The following is a 22035-nucleotide window of genomic DNA, read 5'->3' as shown; positions in this document are numbered from 1 at the left end:
TATGGACTAGAAACTGGAAGTCTTATCTCTAGTTGATTTTTTGTAGTGACACGTTTTGATTCCCTCCTCATTTCCTTTTTTGTGTATTCTATAAATATTTTCTTTTTGGTTAACAGAGGGATTACATATAACATCCTAAAGTTACAACAATCTATTTAAAATTGATACCAACTTCAATTGCATACTAAAGCTCTATTCCTTTACAGTTGGCTCCTTCTCTTTATGTTATTGATATCACAAACTGAATCTTTATATATTGTGTATACTTTAACCTAGATTTACAATTATTTTTATGCATTTGTTTTTTAAATCTTGTTTTAAAAATCCCCAAATTTTTCAAATCAAAATTACATTAATACTGTTTTTATATTTATCCATGTATTTACCTTTATCAGCGATCTTAATACTTTTGATGGCTTACAGTTTTGTCCGGCATCCTGTAGTGCCTGATATTAGGGAGATGGAAAATACTCCATCCCCAAATTCCTAGCTTACCTGTAATGATTTCTTTAATTTCATCCTTTGATTCATGATTTTAGCCAAAAAAAGAAATAAAAACCCAAACAGTTCCCAAACATATACACTTCCCAAAAATGTTATGAGCGATTAGGAGCAAATAGGATTTCATGTTCAAATTAGTTTGGATCACACTTGGATAAACCACTTAAGTGGGAGTTCTGTCTCTTTTTTTTAACTGCACAGTTAATATGCTGCTGTGCATTATAGGATGTGGGATTATAAGGCTATTGCTAAGATGCAGACATAGTATGTGGAGGTAACTCCTAAAGTCACGCATTATATCCACATTCATTTTATTATAGAATGTAACATACTGTTTTGTTTTTAACAAAATATTTTGCAAAGTGCATGGCAATGGTGAGATGCATTAAACTATAGGTGACTGGTGTTTTCTGGATCGCTAAATATTTGGAATGTGGACAGAATGGTAATGATGATAGCAGTGACATCACAGCAGATGGGGTAACAACTCATTTTGAGATCAGGTTGCATGTATGTTGACATATGTAAAATGGTGAATATATAAGAATATATTAAAAATCCAATTCTAGGGACTTCTCTGGTGGTGCGGTGGTTAAGAATCCGCCTGCCAATGAAGGGGACACGGGTTCGTGCCCCGGTCCAGGAGGATCCCACATGCCACGGAGCGGCTAGGCCTGTGAGCCATGGTCGCTGAGCCTGTGCGTCCAGAGCCTGTGCTCCACAGCGGGAGAGGCCACAACAGCGAGAGGCCCACGTACCGCAATAATAAAAAAAAAAAAAATTATAGGCTTTGCAAACCACTTAGTCTGTCACAGGTACTCAACTCTGTTTTAGTGTGAATGCAGCCAAAGACAATATGTAAGTGAATACATGTGGCTCTGTATTAAAAACTTTACTTATGAACAATGAAATGAATTTCATATAATTTTACAATATATTGTTTTTCTTTTCATTTTATTTCAACCACTTAAAAATGTAAAAACCATTCTTAGCTTGCGGGCCATACGAAAACAGGCAATGATCTGAATTAGTTTACTGACCCCTTAGAGTTTGATGGTAAGTTTTTTGTTTGTTTGTTTTTTGCGGTACGCGGGTCTCTCACTGTTGTGGCCTCTCCCGTTGCGGAGCACAGGCTCTGGACGCGCAGGCTCAGCGGCCATGGCTCACGGGCCTAGCCGCTCCGCGGTATGTGGGATCTTCCCAGACTGGGGCACGAACCCGTGTCCCCTGCATCGGCAGGCGGACTCTCAACCACTGCGCCACCAGGGAAGCCCTGATGGTAAGTTTTTATCGAAAGTATTTGATTTCTGAGTTTAGGTAATGGATTCAGATTATGATGAGTATCTGTATTCTTTTAATAGACTGCTAGAATAAATTTTCATGTTTGCAGACTTAGTACTATATGACACTCAAATTATTATATTTTTTACATCAGGATTATGTGAAACTCACAGAACAAGTTTTTTATCTCATTTGATTTGTAAATTCCTTGAATATTTGATAGATTTTGCCCATAAAATGATCTGGCTTGGTGATCTCTTTAGAGATTACATCAAAACATTATTTCTGTGTTATTTGGGTCTATTAAGGGTTTACGTCTTTTGGAGTTAATTCTGTCATTACATTTTCCTACAAATATCACATATTTTGCTTGATTTCCAGTTATTAATAAATATATTAATCTCTCTAAACATCATCATGTCCATATATAATTTATGTATTCATCTGTCTTCTATTTTTTCCATCAGAATTAGTAATGCTTGTATCTATATGTATTTTTTCTGACAAAGAAATAATTTTACTTTTTCCTTGAAGTATTTTTGCCTTTTATTTTTTACTGATACCTTTTCTTCTATATTTGGATTTAGTTTGCTTTTATTTTTCTAGCATTTTGTCTTGTACATTTAGTTCACTTATTAATAATTTTTTTTCTTTTGGCTGTTACACGGAGCTTGTGGGGTCTTAGTTCCCTGACCAAGGATTGAACCCCAGCCCTCAGCAGTGAGAGCGTGGACTCCTAACCACTGGACTGCAGAGAATTCCCTATTAATAATTTCTTCATGTTTTAATATCCACATGCCTATTAAGCTATACATTTTAATCTAAATACAGATCTGGCTGCCTGTCAACCCTCAACATTTTTCTACATAATGTGCTTATTTTCATATATACATAATTCAGGGATTGATTTCCTTCTTAACTAATATTTGGAGGGGTGTTATCAATATTCAGATATTGTTGGCTATCATATTTTTTTTCCCATTCTGGAAAAGAATGTGACCTACATGTGTTCTGCTTTGAGGGGGAAGTGATTATTGATATTTCATGTTTTGCTCTTTTTTGACAAATGTGTTTTCAACTACTATAAATGGGTTTTTTTGATGGGCATGAAATTGTGCAGCATGAAATATGAGGTGTGAATGTAGGCTTATTCACCCATTCTTTGTCTTTGAGTTTTCTTAGGATTTTAATTTTCTTTTTAAACTTCATGCTGAATAAGGAGTGTTGGTGAGATTCTTTTCTACAAACATTATACCCACTGGTCTTTCTTCATTATAAATTCTTTGATATAAATTGAGGTGTGAACATGATGAAACATGGTAAAAGTCCTTTCCACAAATAATAACAGTGAAAATATTACTGCTAACGTTGGATAACTATCAGCTAGTTACTATATATTAGTAAGAGTCCCAACCATTTTACACTTAACTCATTTATCCTTACAGCAATCCAAGACACACATCATCAGTATATATTTATACAAAAAAAATTATAAAGCAGCACTTTTTCTACAAGCATTTACTTATTTGGTTGCGTGTGCATGCATGTAAAAAAGTTTTTTTAAAAGGTCTCAAAGGATAGGGCTTCCCTGGTGGCTCAGTGGTTAAGAATCCGCCTGCCAATGCAGGGGACATGGGTTTGAGCCCTGGTCCAGAAAGATCCCACATGCCGTGGAGCAACAAAGACCGTGCGCCACAACTACTGAAGCCCGTGCACCTGAAGCCCATGCTCCGCAACAAGAGAAGCCACTGCAATGAGAAGCCCGCATTCCGCAATGAAGAGTAGACCCCGCTCACTGCAACCAGAGAAAAAGCCCGCATGCAGCAAAAAAGGCCCAACACAGCCAAAAATAAAATAAAATTTTTAAAAATGTCTCAAAGGATAAAAACAAATCTGTAATAGTGATTATGAGGGAATTGGGAGTTATTGGCAATTTTTTATAGGAAGAAAATGTTCATCAGTTATTTCAGCACTGATATTTAATGTTTTTAAGTTTCAAACAAAAAAAGTACTAAAGTTGCATTTAGAAGGCAACTTTTATAACTGCAAAGTTTAAACAGGCACCAAAATGTTTATTGGTAGTTATTTAGCAAAATGATAGTCAACCACAGAAAAGATTATTATGATACCATTAAAAGGAATGATACATAAACATCTATACTTGCTGAAATAATAGCATGATAAAAGCAGGTTATGGTACAGCATGCATGTCACAATTACACTAAATAAAGCCTGTAAGGATATGTTGTGATAATTTGAAGTAGTCATCTCTGTTTGATAGGCTTACAAATAATCTTTATTTTTTTCTTGGTGTCCTCTTTTTTTTTTTTACAATAAGAAAATATTAATTTTACAAAAGGTAAAAAGAATACAGCTGCCTTCAAAAACAAAGTTATAATTCCACCATGAATTCAAAGATAGCCTATGTAACACAATTTACAGTGTAATTTGGTAGGCCACAGATACAGAAAAGACGGCCCTAAAACATAGGTTAATACAAACTATATAATCAAAGCAGAGACTAATTGGGAAGGAATTATGGAATAAGTAGTTTTGGGATAGAATCTTTTTTTGGGGGAAAAGAGAGTTTAATTTAGACCTTGAATTCACATTTTAAAATACATTTGATTAACTTTATGTATAAAATTACAAATACTTTAGAAAAAATAGTGTTAACAGAGTGTAACGGGTTATGCTGAGGTCCTAACACCTGGTATCTGTGAATGTGATCTTACATGGAAATAAGGTCTTTGCACATATAATCAAGTTAAGATGAGGTCCTTAGGGTGATCCCTAATGCAATATGACCAGTGTCCATATGAGAGAAGAGACACAGAGAGAACACAGTGTGGAGATGGAGGCAGAGATTGGAGCAATGCGTCTACAAGCCAAGGTATGTCAAAAATCACTGTTACAAGAAGCTAGGAGAAGGGCATGGAACAGATTCTTCCTCAGAGCCCCAGAAGGAACCAACCTTGCCAACAACTTTGATTGTGGTTTTCAAGGCTCAAAAACTGAGAGAATAAGTTTCTGTTGTTTTAAGCCACCTAGTTTTGTGGTACTTGGTACTTTGTTATAGTAGCCCTAGAAAACTACTACAGAGAGGAACTTTGATCATGCATTATCTGGGATTTTTTGTTTATTTTTTGCATTACCTGTTTTAAAATATATTATTATAAAGGTTATCAAAAGGGTCTATCATTTATCCAATATGAATTCCTTCATGGTGGATGAGGTCACAGCAACTACCAAAGGCCTTTCCACACTCCTTACAGTCATAAGGGCCTATCATTTATCCAATATGAATTCCTTCATGGCGGATGAGGTCAGAGCGACTACCAAAGGCTTTTCCACATTCCTTGCAGTCATAAGGTTTCTCACCAGTGTGAATTCTTTGATGTCGAGTAAGGTTTGAGCCTTTATTAAAAGCCTTTCCACATTCATTACATTCATATGGTTTTTCATCTGTATGAATTCTCTGATGTTGAATAAGTTCTGAGCTCTGAATAAAGGCCTTTCCACATTCTTTACATTCATAGAGTTTCTTGCCGGCATGAATTCTGTGATGGTTAGTAAGTGTCGAGGCACTACTAAAGGCCTTCTCACATTCCTTACACTTATAAGGTTTCTCACCAGTATGCATCCTGTGGTGCTGAATAAGCCTTGAATGTTGAGTAAAGGCTTTCCCACATTCCTTACATTCATAAGGTTTCTCACCGGTATGAATTCTCAGATGTGGAAAAAGTTGTGAACTCTTAGTAAAGGCTTTTCCACATACTTTACATTCATAGGGTTTTTCACCAGTGTGAATTCTCTGATGATCATTAAGGTTTGAGCAATAATTAAAGGCTTTTCCACATTCCTTACATTCATAGGGTTTCTCACCAGTGTGAATCCTCTGATGTTGAGAAAAATATGAACTACAGCTAAAAGCCTTGCCACATTCTTTACACTCATAGGGTTTTTCACCAGTGTGAATCCTCTGATGTCGAGCAACAAGTGAGCCACGACTAAAGGATTTCCCACACTCCTTACATTCATAGTTTTTTTCAGCAGAATGAATTCTCTGATGTTGAACAAAGTGTGAGTTTTGATTAAAGGCCTTTCCACATATTTTACATTCACAGGGCTTCTCTTCATTAATAGTTTTTTGATGTGGAATAAGAAACGTGGGCTGAATAAAAGTGGGTATGTCTTCATGGGTAAACATCACTTGACTAAAATGTCTCTTCTTTAGAGAGAGTAACTTGGTCTCACACATGGATTCCAGATCTGGAAGAAAATAAAAAGGCATATGCTCATTTTTCCTATGCTGGGAAAGGTTAAACTTCTGAAAAAGAAATGCAAAGATTAAGCTGAAAATATTCGGGAAAGTAAATGCTTAGACAGTTCTCAAATATGGCTAGGCAATTTGTAAAATTGATAAGAAAAGCACAGACATTAAGGAGAAGCAACAGAGGAAGTTGAAGAGGGTTAATTAGGGAAATAGATGACTCTATAATCCTGGTGTGGATCAGAATCACCTGCAACTTCAATGAATCCACACTATTCAGGGCCATCCTCCACATTATACAGTGATTCTAATCATATATACATTTATATAAGCATATACTCACACACAGAGCGTCATACTATATGTTTTGTTATTTGTGGATAACTGTCATACCTATAGGACTACTGAGGAATAAATGTGTTGAAATGTACAAATGGGGGTGGGAGAGGGTCAGCAACTCTAAGCAAAGGGTATGTTGTTGGCAAATTCACACTGGGGGACAGCCCTCAACAAGTCTAGGGTGCTGAATGAAACTGGTGAGAATGGAGGACACGTAAATTTCTTCTGTGAATAGAGCCTCATGTATGTTGGGGATTCACTGAAAATAGTTTGCCTTGGAATTCTGTGATGCTGATGCTGGGAAAGAGAAACGGAATCTTCAAGTCATGGCAGTTACTAAGAAGGGAGGAACCTTGAGTGTTAGAAAGAAGAGAATAAGAATGAAACATTTTCTGTGAGAAAATAGGAACTCCATGTCAACATTTTCTGCCGCTCTGCATATGTCTGCTAATTACCATGAAAACACTATAAGTATTGATTTGGGGCTTACAAATAAATCTTAGGGAGTAAGTGAATTCATAAATAATCTGTGAGTAATGAGGGTCAACTGTATTTTTAATAAAAGGGGGGCATAATTTCTGTTAAAAATGGCAGACAGTATATATAAATTTACCAATTCTTGTTCAGAAATCCACAGGAAAATTATAATAAAAGCTTAACAAGGGGAAAGGAAAACCCCACTAGGACAAAAGATACTGGAGAAGAAACAGTAGCAATAAAACTTGGAAACTGGAAAGCCAATGGATGAGTGATAAGTGACTGCAGACTGGAGAATATCAAATTGAGCCAACAGTGGGTAAATTCCACAGTACTGATTCATGGTGCAAATCCCTACAAATGCACAAGAACTGGAGGCATCAGGCATTTCTAATAGTGGAGTGCAGAGAACAGTAAAAGCTGAAGGATGAATTCAAAGACTGTATCTCCTCCCCATCCCACAGGACAGGATGATTATAGTTGTTCATTCTCACAGAAAACTAGAAATCTAGAAAAATGGAACCAGAGAAAATCTGGACTCGGGAACATCCAGCATAGCTGTGGGCATGGGTACTGAACCGAGAAGAAAGAATTAACAGAAAATATACATACTTCTGATACAAAAAATACATCTGGTTTTTGTTTCCAGTTCCTGGCAGAGCTTCAAAAACCACTGGAACTTCAAAAACCACTAGACTGTCTTTTGTTATTCACAACAAGTGCCTTTTGATCATACCTGAATTTATGATAAGAAAGTGATTCACAATGGACCCTTAGTTTCAAGGGATGGGACTGGTCACTACTCCCCACATAATGACACCCCCAGTAAAAAACTTGGCAAGGATTGGGGGGAAGCTTCCTGGTTGGTGAACATATCTATGTACCAGAAGAGTACAATGGCAATAACACAAAGTGTGGGTAGTGAGAAGTAAAAGTGTTTTTGTATGTGATTGAAGTTAAATTGTTATCAACTTAAAACATACTGTTATATTTTTGAAAGCCCAATGATAACCACAAAGAAGATAACTTATAGAGATTACAGAAAAGAAAAATAAAAAGGATTCAAAGCATATCAATACAAAAAATCAAAGAAACAAAAGGAAGGCAGCAAGAGAGGAAAAGCGGGACAAAAGAACTACAAAAAGAACAGAAAACAACGAACAAAACGGCAATAGTAAATCCTTCAATAATAACTTTAAATGTAAATGGATTAAACTCTCAAATCAAAAGAGACTGGCTGAATGGAGAAAACAACAATATCCAATTATATGATGTCCTCCAGAGACCCACTTTAGATTTAAGAACACAGATAATGGCTGAAAGTGAAGGGATGGGAAAAGATAATCCATGCAAATGGTAACCTAAAGAGAGCAAGGGTGGCTATACTTACATCAGATAAAATGGACTTTAAGCTAAAACAGACTTTAACCTAAAGCTGTCACAAAAAACAAACAAGGATATTATACAATAATAAAATGGTCAATTCACCAGGAAGCTATAACAATTATAAACATACCTGCACCCAATATAAGAGCACTTAAGTATATTAAGCAAACATTGTCAAAATTGAAGGGAGACATAGACAAAAATACAACAGTAGACACTTCAATAGCCTACTTTCAATAATAGATAGAACAATCAGACAATCAAGAAAGAAACAATCAAGAAAGAAAAGTGACTTGAACAATACCATAGGGCAAATGAACCTAAATGACATATATAGAATATTCCATTCAACAGCAGCAGAATATATTCTTATCAAGCATACACGGAACATTCCCTAGGATAGATGACATGTTAGTTCACAAAATAAGTCTTAAGAAATTTAAGATGGAAATCATATCAAGTATCTTTCTGACTACAATGGAACAAAACTAGAAATCAACAGCAAAAGGAAAACTGGAAAATTCACAAATATGTGGAAATTAAAAACACACTTTTGAACAACCAATGGCCCAAAGAATTAGAAAATATCTTTAGACAAACAAAAACACTTATGGGATGCAGAAAAAGCAGTATGAAAATGGAATTTTATAGTTCCTACATTGAAAAAGAAGAATTGCAAATATACAACCTAACTTTACATTTCAAGGAACAAACTAAACCCGAAGTTAGAAGGAAGGAAATAATAAAGATTAGGGCAGAGATAAATGAAATAGAGAGTAGAAAAACAACAGAAAAGTTCAATGGAACTAATAGTTGGTTTACTGAAAAGATAAATTGACAAACTTTTAGCTAGATTAAGAAAAAAAGAGAGGAGACGCAAATAAAATCAGAAATAAAAGAGACATTATAACTGATGTAACAGAAATAAAAACCGTCATAAGAGAATACTATGAACAATTATACACCAAGAAACTGGATAAACTGGAGGAAATGGAAAAATTCCTAGAAACATACAACCTACCAAGACTGAATCATGAAGAAATAGAAAGGCATGAAGAAACAGAAAGTCTAAATAGAAAGTCTATAACTAGTAAGGAGACTGAATTAGTAATAAAAAGCCTAGGCTCTTCTTTGCTGGGAGGTTCACTAGTGAATTCTACCACACATTATGCCAATCCTTCTCAAACTCTTCCAAAAAAACTGAAGAGCAGGGAAGACTTCCAAACTCATTTTATGAAGCCAGAATTACCCTCAGACCAAACCCAGACAAGGAAGTCACAGAAAAGAAAATTACAGGCCAACACCCCTGATGAATATAAATGCAAAAATTCTCAACAGCACACTAAAAGGATCATACATCATGACCAACTACGATTTATCTGTAGGATGCAAAGATGGTTCAACATACAAAAATCAATGTGATATACCACATTAACAGAATAAAGGATAAAAATCACACAATCATCTCAATAGATAAGAAGCATTTCATAAAATTCAACATCCTTTCATGATTAAAAACTCTCAACAAACTTAGAAGTAAAATTGTCCCTATTTGAAAATGACATAGAAAAAACCCTAAAGGCTCCACATAAAAACTGTCAGAATTAAACAAATTTAGTTTTCAGTTGCAGGATACAAAACTACAGTGTTTCTATACACTAACAATAAACAATCTGAAAGGAAATCAGGAAAACAATTCCATTTATAATAGCATCAAAAGGAATTAAATACTTAGGAATAAACTTAACTAGGGAGATGAAAGACTTGTACAGTGAAAACTATAAAACATTGAAGAAATTAAAGATGACACTAAATGGAAAGCGATCGCGTGCTTGTGGACTGGAAGAGTTCCTACTGTTAAAATGTAATCTACAGATTCAACGCAATCCCTATAAAAATCCCAATGGCATTTTTTACAGAAATATTAATAGAAAAAAATTGGAAGAGCTAAAAATAATCTTTAGGAAGTGTAAGAAAGCTAATGGTATCACACTTTCTGATTTCAATGTATACAACAAAGCTACAGCAGTTAAAACAGTATGGTACTGGCATAAAAACAACCACATAAACCAATGAAACAGAATATGCTAAACATGTTTTAAAGATTTATTTAACTCATTAATGAGAGGGCCAGAGGAATAATCAAGCTAGTTCCAATTATCTAGGAGAGATTGAGTTCATATGGTACCCTAAAGAATGCAGGAATAACATCACTAAGTTGGATACAAAAACGAGTTACTGTGTTATAGGATAATAAAACCATACCCTTCAGCTACCTTTTCCACCAGACGAATCATTCGCAACTTATCAATCTTTTTAAATTTAACATCTAATTTTTAAGAGAACCTGGTCCCTAATGAGTAGTAAATAGTGAGACAATGATACATTTCCCAAGATAATTAAATAATCCTCGAATGGACCTGATAGATGATACACTGGTATGACATTTGAAAGACATGAAGTATTTATCCTTTTGCATTATTTTCAATTTTAGATATATACCCCAAAGTGGGGCATATGTATACCTGTTTAAGTAGTACCAGATGGCTGTAGAGAAAGGCAACACCACTGTATACTTTCACCAAAAGTGCATAAGAATTTCTTTGTCCCCACCCACAGTTGTCATTACCCAGCTTTCTACTTTCCTAGCCTAATAAGTGATATTTCATTATTGCCTTCATTTGCATTTCTAATTATTAATAAGTATGAACATCTGGTAGGCTTATTAGCATTTTAGTCTTGTTAACCTTTATTGGTATTTTTATTGGGGTCACTAACTTCTTCCTCTTAATTAGCAAGTATCTTCTAGTCTACTGTGCATTAAATTTATCTATTGTGTCCTTCATTTAGCAGAAATCCTTAATTCTGATGTATTTCCAGTTCATGTTTTTGCTGTATGGTTTGTACTTTTGGAGTTTTATTTATTTATTTTAAACAATATTTACTTAAAAGAAAAAGGGAAAAAGAAAAGCTTCAAAACCAGAGCGTGATGCCCTGTTAAGTATGTCTAATATGCATTCAAAGTACTGGAAAGCAATTTTACCAAAGGGCAATGTCACTAGGACATGTGGACCATAATTACAAAAGAAACTTTGAAACATAAAGGTGCCCATGGAAAAGAATAGAGAGGGAACAACGGCAAGGACACAGAACAATGAGCAGGTGCTTTGAGAGTAAGGCTTTAAGAAATGACTTGGACATTGGCCCAGGGCTGAGGTGGATATCTGGCCAACAGTCTGGGTTCCGAAGGGTAAGAGTACAATTAGCAGGATTAGAGAAGGCACTGCTTCAACCTCCAAACAAGTCTCTAGTTCTCATTCCCAAGTGGATATGCTTTCCAGATTTCAACAAGGTCTCCTTGGGAGGATTAGCTCTCTGCTGTGTAGTAATGATACAGAATACCTAAGAGAACATGGCCTATGATGGGGAAGATCAAATACGACCAGCAGCTTTTGCACGTGTTGCTTTTTGGAGGGTCCTTGCTACCACTTTCACATTTCTTTGTTTGTTTTTAAAATATTTATTTATTTTGGCTGCACCAGGTCTTAGTTGCAGCACATGGGTTCTTTAGTTATGGCATGCATGAGGGCTTCTCAGTTGCAGCACATGGACTCTTAGTTGAGGCATCCATGTGGGATCTAGTTCCCCAACCAGAGATTGAACCCGGGCCCCCTGCATTGGGAGCACAGAGTCTTACCCACTGGAGCACCAGGGAAGTCCCCCACTTCCAGGTTTAATGTAATTCAGAGGCACATCACCAATATAGTACTGCTTGAGCACTTCTCTGGCCTCAGACGAGTGGCCTACATCTTCAAAGCTTTCAGTTGCGTCTCCACGAGCTTGTTCCAGCAGAACCTCTTCTCCACCAGGATGCTCGTTAAGGAGGCAGGTGACATCACAGACTTGCCCGTGGATCACCAGCCATATCTCCTTCAGGGAGTTGCGCTTTGCCACCTCCTCCAATCGGTAAAAGGTAACTGAGGTCTCGACCTTCTTGCCCTTTCCCATTGCTGCTGCTTGCTTTCACAGTCGCCATTGGGCCTAAGCTCTTCTCCACCGCTATCCAGGTTTCCGCTGACAACTTCCTTGCGGTAGACTTCGTGCTCCTACTTTTGGAGTTTAAGGTAAGTTATCTTTCTTTGTCTATTTTTCACAAAGATTTTCTCTTTAAAAAGTTTAAATATTAAAAAATTTCCTTTTTAAACAATAGTTTTACCTTTCACGTTATATATTTAATACTATTTAATTAATTATAAAAAAGTGGAAAAAGAATAAACAGAGATCATGTGGAAAAGTATGGGGTCAAGGAAAGATAGAGAAGGGAGTGAGTAAGCAAGTTGGTAGGGAGGAAAAGCAATAAGTGAGACACAGGAAAATAAAAACAAAAAAAGCAAAAATACTCCAGAGGCTAAGTAAACCTTTGATCTGAAAAATAAGGTGATATTAGATATTAAAAAATACAAGCCAAAGAAATAAAGACACTCGTACTGGCATTATACCATAACAAGACAATAGAGTGCTGAGAAAGACTCATATATGCGAATTTATTATCCAATAAAGATGGCACCAGAAATCAATGAAGAAAGCTCAATTCTCTTACAGATGATAGAGAGGAAAATGATTCAATTTATGGAGGAAAAAAATTCTGGATCCCTGCTTATAAAATATTTAAGGCTAGCTGAGACCTATGGAGGGCAAGGAAGGAGATTCACAAACTCTTGCCTAGGTTCCTAGAGCTTTGTTGAATCCAGAATTCTCTCTCAATGGAAGCATGGTCTAATTCTATCACTATCTCGATAGGTTACATCTACTTCCAAGGATCCAACCATTAATTTCTATTGAATCAATACCACTTCCGTATTTTTTGACTGTTTTATAACTTTTTTCTGAGCTTCCTATTTGTTCTTCTTGTTTGCTGAATTCTACTTTGTAGAAATTATTTACAGAAATGTTCTAGCTCCCACATTAAACAATGAATTTCTTAATAAGTCTACATATTTTTTAAACTATGTAGCACCTAGCAGACTACTTGCACAAATTAAAAAATCAAACTTTTTTAGAAGACTGTTCCAAAATGTTAATTCTCCAGAAACTGATGTATAACTTTATTTTAACCTTAATCAAAATGTCAGCAGTTATTTTTATGTGTGTGTGAATATTAACAAGCTGATTCTAAAATTTATATAAGGACTTCCCTGGTGGCACATGGTTAAGAATTCGCCTGCCAATGCAGGGGACATGGGTTTGAGCCCTGGTCTGGGAAGATCCCACATGCCGCAGAGATACTAAGCCCGTGTGCCACAACTACTGAGCCTGCGCTCTACAGCCCATAAGCCACAGATACTGAAGCCCGTGTACCTGGAGCCTGGGCTCTGCAACAAGAGAAGCCACCACAATGAGGAGCCCGTGCACAGCAACAAAGACACAACGCAGCCAGAAATTTAAAAATAAATTTATGAAAAATAATTATAATAAAATAAATTAAATTTATATGAAAATTATCAAGAAGAAGCAGGAGAGCTTGCTCTGCCAAATAAGCCTTATTATAGACTACAGTACTATTATAGTGTGGTATTGGGACAAAGGTAGACAAGCCAATGGAACAGAATAAAGTTCAGAGACAGACTCACAGATATGGCAACACATGATTTATGACAAAGGTAGCATTATAGAGAAAGGGAAAAAGTCTTTTCAGTAAACATTGCCTGGTCAATTGGATATTTACATGGAAAAATAATGAAATTTGACCCCTACCTCATACTATAAACAAATATCAGCTCCAGGAAATTGGAGATCTAAATGTAAAAGGTAAAACAAAAAAGCTACTAGAATATAACACGGGAAGCATCTTCATGACTTTGGGGTAGGCAATGAGTCCTACACAGAACACAAAAAGCAACAACTATAAAGGAAAACATAGATAAGCCTGACTACTTAAAATTAATAAAATCAAAAGACAGCACTAAAAGGATAAGAAAGTAAGCTATAAGGTGGTAGATGATATTTACAAAGACTCATATACAGAATATACAAAAAACTCCTTCAAATCACTAAGAAAAATTAAGACAACCTAATGAATAGAAGCAAGAAACTTAAACGGGCAAGTCACAGAACACACACACACACATACACCTGCAGAATGTCTAAAATTAAAAGGTCTAGCAATATCAAGAACTGGCAAGGGCTTCCCTGGTGGCGCAGTGGTTAAGAATCCGCCTGCTAATGCAGGGAACACAGGTTCGAGCCCTGCTCCGGAAGGATCCCACATGCCACGGAGCAACTAAGCCCGTGGGCCACAACTACTGAGCCTGCTCTCTGGAGCCTGAGAGCCACAACTGCTGAGGTCCACACGCCTAGAGCCTGTGCTCCGCAACAAGAGAAGCCACTGCATTGAGAAGCCCATGCACTGCAACAAAGAGTAGCCGCCGCTTGCAGCAACTAGAGAAAGCCCACACGCAGCAACGAAGACCCAACGCAGCCATAAATAAATAAATAAAATTAAAAAAAAAAAAGAACTGGCAAGAATGCAGAGGAATAGCAACTTTCACACTGCTAGTGGAAGTATAAATTGGTATAACCACTTTGGAAAACTGGCATTATCTTTTAAAACTGAACCAACACATATCCTATTACCAGTAATTCCACTCCTGGGTATACACCCAAAAGAAATATGTACATATATGCACCAAAGGAATGTTTACATAGCTAAAAACTGGAAAACAACCCAACGGTCAATAGTAGAAAGGACTTATTTATAATAATTAGCAATATATAATACACACTATAAAATATATTCATAGAATGGAATACAGCATAGCACTGAGAATGAACATCAGCTATATGCAATAACATGGGTGATGTGTCCCATAAACATAAAGTTGAGAAAAAACAAAGGCAAAAGTATAAATACTGTATGATTCCACTTATATTCAGCTCAGAAAAAGGCAAAATTATTTCACGGAGTTAGAAGTCAAGAGGAGGACAAAGAGGCTAGTGATTGGGAAAGGGCAGAAAGGATTCTAAGGTGCTAGTAATTTTCTATTACTTGTCTGAAGTGGTGGTTACATGGATGCATTCACTTGTAATTCTTCACACTATACAATCACTCATGTAGTTTCCATATGTATGTTATATCTGAATTTTTTTTAATGGAAAAAAAAATCAAATGTTTGATAAATGAAACAATGAATTACTATCCAGGACAACCTGGTTAATGAAGTTAACAAATACTTAGAAAGTCAATAAAATGAAAACCAGTATTGAAACACATACACACAACACACACACACTTCTTAGGGTGGGAATATCTACTGTTAATACAAGTCTAAATGCAGCAGATGCTATGAAGGAATGAAATCTAAAAGGTGGGTAGAATAACTCTTAGAAATGACAAAGGAAGGTACTTGCTACATTGGACTGGGAATAAAGTATAAGAGAAAAAAAGCAAGATACCTCTTTTATGGAAGAGGGCTTGGGTTTTTGAGGGGAGTTTTCTGATAACATCTTATATAGGTAATACCTCCTCAGGCTCTGCTCCTGCTCTATCACCTCTCACTTACCTGAACAAAGGCCTCTCGTCAGCTCTCTGTCAACCATCCAGGGCTCTTTTCCTTGTTCCAATAAGGAGATCACAGTTGGCTTAGAACTGGAAAGTCCTGATCACAAGAAAAGACATGGGACATGGTTATGCTGTTGGTGTCCCAGAAATCAGATCCGGTCCCTTGGTGATCAAGAAACAGATGCCCCTATAGGGAAGGACCAGAGAAAGATGAAGATGAAGCTTCAGCCACAGCCCAGTGGAGCTGCCCATTTCCAACTCTTGCATTCCATTCCAACTCAACCATTCCTTGGGGAACAGAGTGCAGCAATTTTGCTGGTTACTTGAAATGTGTAATTCACAATGGAGAAAGGACACATTCCCAAGGGCAGACTCTGAATTTGGGGGGATAGTTATCCTTACCCACTGAAACCAGGTTGCTGAAATTCTCCAACATCACTTCTTTGTATAAATTCATCTGACCAGAGTCCAAGCACTCCCATTCCTCCTGAGAGAAGTTTATAGACACATCCCTGAACATCACTGACCCCTGAAACAACAAACATGCTTTCACAATGGAAAGAGAGAAGAAAAGATGATAGTAGATGAAGTGGTAGAGGGCGCTACATAAAAGGACAGAGATTATTAATCAAATCGAAGGAGATGGAATCGATTAAATCAATATAAGACATATCTCCTATATACAGAGGGGTATGTCTAGGAATGTGCAAACAGAGTGGACTTTTCCAATGAGATGAAATAGCAAGCATGCAGTTCAGTGCCTGGCCACAGTAAAGTCTGCATAAATGAGAATTCCTTCCCATGTTCTCTTTAAGCCCCAAGAGAGGGAAAAATGTGATGGACTTAAAAAAAAAACCTTATATTTTGGAGTAAAATTTCAGACTATCAGGGAAAAACAGAACTTTCTAAAAGCTTCTGTGGATCACATAAAAAATTTCAGGAATCAGAATGGCAATGGATTTCTCAACAGCACCATTTAAAACAAGAAAATGAAGTGATTCCTTTAATATTACAAAAGACAAAAAATTCTGGCCGAGAATTCCACACACAGCCAAAGCTAGTATGAAGATTATATACAAAGCAAGACTAAATACCAAAATTGGTTTGCAATAGTAAGTCATGCTTTTCCACTAAAAGGGGACGGAAGGGTGGTAATCCACGAGATAAGCTAAATTCTTAGAAGAATTCCTTGATCGGAAATTATGGCTTTGCATTTTGTTGTTCTATTTCCTGAAAATAACTTGGAGATGCTCCTGATTTGTCCACCTACTGCTTTGATTCCTTGGATAACACTCATTCTTTCACTTTAAGCACAAACAAGTAATTGTTGCAGACGTCTCTGTATTTTGCAGCTGCCCTCTTGTAAGGCGCACTTTTCCCAAATAAAACAATTTTTAAAACCCATTTAAAAAAAAAAGAAAGATTAAATACCAAGTTAGTGTGACGATTAAATCAAGACAATTCTAGGGACTTCCGTGGCGATCCAGTGGTTAAGACTCCACACTTCCAATGTAGGGGGCGTGGGCTCGATCCCCGGTTGGGGAACTAAGATCCCACAAGTCATGTGGTGCGGCAAAAAAAAAAAAAAGACAATTGTAGAACCATAGAGAATGAATGTTAAATTATCTCCTGTCTAGTTTTTCTTAGGAAGCTACTGGCCTAAGTGTTCCATCAAAACTAGAGAGTAAATTAAGAAAATGAAAGGTATTATACTCTGAAACTAGAAAACTAACATGAGAATGGTGAACTAAGTCCAGTATAATTGTAAAAGGCCAGTCCCCGAACAATATCTAGACCTAGAGAGCAGACCTAGAGAGCAACACCTAGAAGAGGAGGATAGAGGACTATAGTAAAGAAACTGACTATTGAGCGAAGAGGAGTTCAGATTAAAGAAACAAAGCAGCTTAGTAGGTCCCCCTTTTCACACTGTAAGCTTCTAGCTTGGAGCAAACCTGAGCTCAGAGAAAAGGCTTTAAATGAAATTTGCACATTATTATACTCAACTAGAGGTTGTAATTAGTAAAATGAGACTGATCTTGTGACTGAAAATAACCAAAGAATACCAAAGAGTGATCAAAACAATTATAGGGACTACACAAGCTTTCATTCAGGGCAACGAAAACATTAGCCATAGAGTTGAGAGTGGAAATTATAGGGGAAAGAAAATCCTTTTACTTGGTCCCTATGGAGTCCTGCTTATTTCAAAGTGTTGGTTATAAGTTGATTTGATTTTCCAGGTACACAGTCATAGCATCTGCAGAAAGTAATAATCTTACACTCTCTTTTCTAATTTTTAACCTAATTTTTCCTCTTGTCTAAGTGCTTTGGTTAATACCTACAAAACAATGTTAAATAACATTGGTAATGCTGTATACCCTTGTCTTTTTCTGATTTTACCTGGAATGTTTCAGATATTTCCTGATTAAACATTAGGTTAGCTTCTAAGAACAAAATTCATTTTATTCCTTTTAAAATTTATTTTCCACTACAGTATACTACCTCCCTAGAGTTACTCCCATTAATATTGGGCAATAATCTTCATTACAGAGATGGTGAGTGTAATTAGAGGTTGATGGGGGAGGGGAACCAGATGCTCTGTTTGGGCTTCGGCAAAGGAGAATGGATTAGGAAAGACTCAGACCTTTTCCGAAGAAATTCAGATAGAAAGGCCTTACACTGAACAGACTTGGGGAGACTGATTCTCATCCTGGTTTTCTTTGGCTCTGTACCAAACACACATTTTTAAAATTGAGAGTTCCAAATTTAGTTTCAGCTCCCAATTTATACCTTCAGAAAACACAATCCCTATTCTGAGTCCTCTACCTTGGTACACTCTAATTTTCAGATATGAGAATCATAAAGTGAACTGAGAGCCTTATGATTTGGTGAGCTCCCCAAGATTAGAAGTGTTGAAACATAACTGAATAAAGATTTTTTTTCTACCAGTTAGAGGAAGAACCCCAAAACTCTAGCTACCTGCCATGCCCTCCACTCCTGTCCTGAAACAAGGCAAAGTTCTTTTCCCTAATATTGCTTTGATTTTAGCTACAAGTATTAACTCTAAAAACCAAAAAGAGAGTAAGAGACCAAAAAAAAAAGGGGGGGAGAAATTATAACCTATGTATAATTAGAGCCTAAGAAGAAGAGAGAGAATGAGGCAGGGCAATCTTTTAAGATGGCTGAGGATATTCCTGAATACCTATCCACAAATTAAAAAAGCTTAACAAATTCCAAGCAGATAAATAAAAAGAAATGCACATTTAGGCACATCATACTTGAGTTACAGAAAGCCAAAAACAGAGTGAGTCTTAAAAAGAGCCAGAGGAAGAAAAGTCAAATTACCTCAAATAAGGAGCTAGAATAATTAAAAATAGGTTAAGTAAATAAACGGGATTATCGCTTTAAATATAAATATAGAATATTTACATAACCTTGGGACAGGGAAGGATTTCCTAAATAAGATACAAAAAGATACCACCAAGGGAAAAAAAATTGATAAAAAATTAGGGGGACTTCCCTGGTGGTGCAGTGGTTAAAAACCCGCCTGCCAATGCAGTAGACACGGTTCGAGCCCTGGTCCAGGAAGATCCCACATGCTGCAGAGCAACTAAGCCTGTGCACCACAACTACTGAGCCTGCGCACCACAACTACCGAAGCCTGTATGTCCTAGAGCCCACGCTGTTAACTACTGAAGCCCGCGCGCCTAGAGCCCGTGCTCTGCAACGAGAGAAGCCACAGCAATGAGAAGCTGTGCACCGCAATAAAGACTCAACGCAGCCAAAAATAAAAAAATATATAATAAAAGTCAGATTTTATTCGTAAAACTACCTTAAGGGAAGTGATAAAACAATCCAGATAGTAGAAAAATATAATCAATAAAGGATCCATATCCAGAAAATATAAAGAATTCCCATGAATCAATAAGAGATAATCCAGGGACTTCCCTGGTGGTGCAGTGGCTAAGAATCCCCCTGCCAATGCAGGGGACACAGGTTCCTGGTCCGGAAAGATCCCACATGCCACGGAGCAACTAAGCCCATCAGCCACAATTACTGAGGCCTGAGCTCTAGAGCCTGCGAGCCAGAATTACTGAGCCCGCATGCCACAACTACTGAAGCCTGCCCGCTTAGAGTCTGTGCTCTGTAACAAAGAGAAGCCACCGCAATGAGAAGCCCGTGCACCACAACGAAGAGTAGCTCTCTGCAACTAGAGAAAGCCTGTGCGCAGCAATGAAGACCCAACACAGCCAAAAATAAAATAAATAAATAATTTATATATTAAAAAAAAGATAATCAAAGAGCAAAATAAAAGGTTTCAACAGGTGTCACAAAAGAAGAAACCCTGATAACCAATAAACATATGAAGTGCTGTTCAATCTCTTTATTAATCATGGAAATCGCAACTCAAACCTACATGTATCTGTGTATATGTGTGTTTGTACAAATAAATATTTTAAATAAGTGTTAAAAGATTTCATGTCTGAAACAGCTCATCTGACGAATAAACCATAACTCATTCACAAAAAATAGTGTATCTTTGAAAAATGGTATTTACAAAGATCATTTGACAACACAGGAGAATGATACTTTTTAGTGAAAATGTAGGATATAAAATGATAAATGAAGCATAATCTGATTTCGGAAAAATAATGAAAATACACCAAAATGTTAACACTAGTTATTTGAGTGGTCTCATTTCATTTTTTCTTGGTAATCTGTGTTTTTAAAATCTCTAAAATAGTCGTGCTTTTATTTTAAAGTCATAATAAATATTGCATTTAAAAAGAAGAAAATTTGGGACTTCCCTAGCGGTCCAGTGGTTGGGACTTCGCCTTCCAACGTAGGGGGTGCGGGTTCGACCCCTGGTGGGGAAGCTGGGATGCCACATGCCTTGCAGCCAAAAAACCAAAGCATAAAACAGAAGAATATTGTAACAAATTCAATAAAGACTTTGAAAATGGTCCACATCAAAAAAAAAATCTAAAAAAATTAAAAATATAAAATATAAAAATAAAAAGAAGAAAACATGGCAAACTGAAGTGGAGCCATTTTCCAAATAAGTAAACATTAGGTATATGGGAGTTATTGTGCTTCAGTAGCAGGCTCAACTATCCTTTTCTCCAGTGGGAAAATTATAGGAACCTATAATCAAACGGCATCTTTATTAAGCATTAACTTTCAGAAGAACGAAAGAAAAGAGGAAACCCCAACATACCCTGAAAACTGCTTGTATAAGTTCAGCATGCATTGTTTCCTTCTCTTCTGCGCCTCACCTGGAGAAGGATAGAACTTGGAAAGTAGAAAGTCATCGTAAGACACCAGGTTCTTCTTGTTGCTCAAACTGGTCAGGTCACAGGTCAGCCCCATCCCCATCCCCCAGCACAAAAGCGAATGAGATCAGAGGAATGGGGCGTCCCTTCCAATCCCAGTGTCTCAGGAGAAAGCTGAGGTTACTGCTGTTGAGGTCAATAATCTAACAAAACCTCGCAGAGATTTCCTAAGGACAGAGTTCTGGAGTAACAATCGCACAGCTGACAGGAGCCTCATACCCATACACACAGTGCCACATACCTTAAGCAGTCATTCTTAAAACAAGGGAACACGCACTCCACATCCGCACACAGAGCCAAACATGGTATCACAGATACAATCGCAAATTCAACACGGAATACATACACTCGCACAGTCGCAGGTACCCCAGTGTCGCGGGGTCACAAGCACACACCACCATAGGGGGACACAGTCACAATTCCACAATGATAGGCATCCTATATCTGCACACGGGTCGCATAACCTCCCCCTTCTCACGCCGCTCCGCCCGCACAGGCCCAAGTACCGAGCTCCATATCGGCCTCCGGTCTCCTCAACTTAGGCCTTTCGGGTCCCCGGGGGTCCGAACCTGCAGAGCTGAACCAGTTCCCCCGGGGCCCACGATCTCACCTCAAGGATCTAACGCTCCCGCCAGGCGTGATGAAAAGTTCGAGTTCCCGCGAGAAAAGCGACGGGCTGCCGAGCCCTCTGGGAAATGTGGTCCACAGCGAGCCCCACGGCCGATTCCTCTCAGTGCCCTCGCTGCGTCCACCCGAAATGACTGCTCCTGCAACTTTCAGAGTTTAGCCAGGTCTCAGAGTTGCAGTTCGCGGCAACTCGGCACGCTCGGGCTCAGCCACCAGAACAGACCTAGCCCACCCGCCTCCTCCACACAGGAAACTCCGTCTCC

At 37.4% G+C, this 22035-nt stretch overlaps 1 protein-coding gene and 1 pseudogene across 1 annotated transcript; both read right to left on the bottom strand.

Annotated features, from left to right (window-relative positions):
- Positions 1 to 4097: 4097 nt before the first annotated feature.
- On the bottom strand, positions 4098 to 22010 carry ZNF829 (zinc finger protein 829). The gene is made up of 4 exons (XM_033413766.2): positions 21031 to 22010; positions 16218 to 16344; positions 15817 to 15912; positions 4098 to 6054 (listed from the first exon to the last, which is right to left on the bottom strand). Exons 1-4 carry the CDS (start codon positions 21061 to 21063, stop codon positions 5075 to 5077), a joined length of 1236 nt encoding a protein of 411 aa, XP_033269657.1. The 5' UTR covers positions 21064 to 22010; the 3' UTR covers positions 4098 to 5074.
- On the bottom strand, positions 11565 to 13738 carry LOC105748812 (cytochrome b5 type B-like; annotated as a pseudogene).
- Positions 22011 to 22035: the final 25 nt, after the last annotated feature.

This window comes from Orcinus orca, chromosome 20, assembly GCF_937001465.1.
Source record: "Orcinus orca chromosome 20, mOrcOrc1.1, whole genome shotgun sequence".
NCBI classification, from domain to species: Eukaryota; Metazoa; Chordata; class Mammalia; order Artiodactyla; family Delphinidae; genus Orcinus; species Orcinus orca.
Note: the sequence above shows the minus strand (reverse complement) of the source record. Positions and strands in the feature narration are given on the sequence as shown.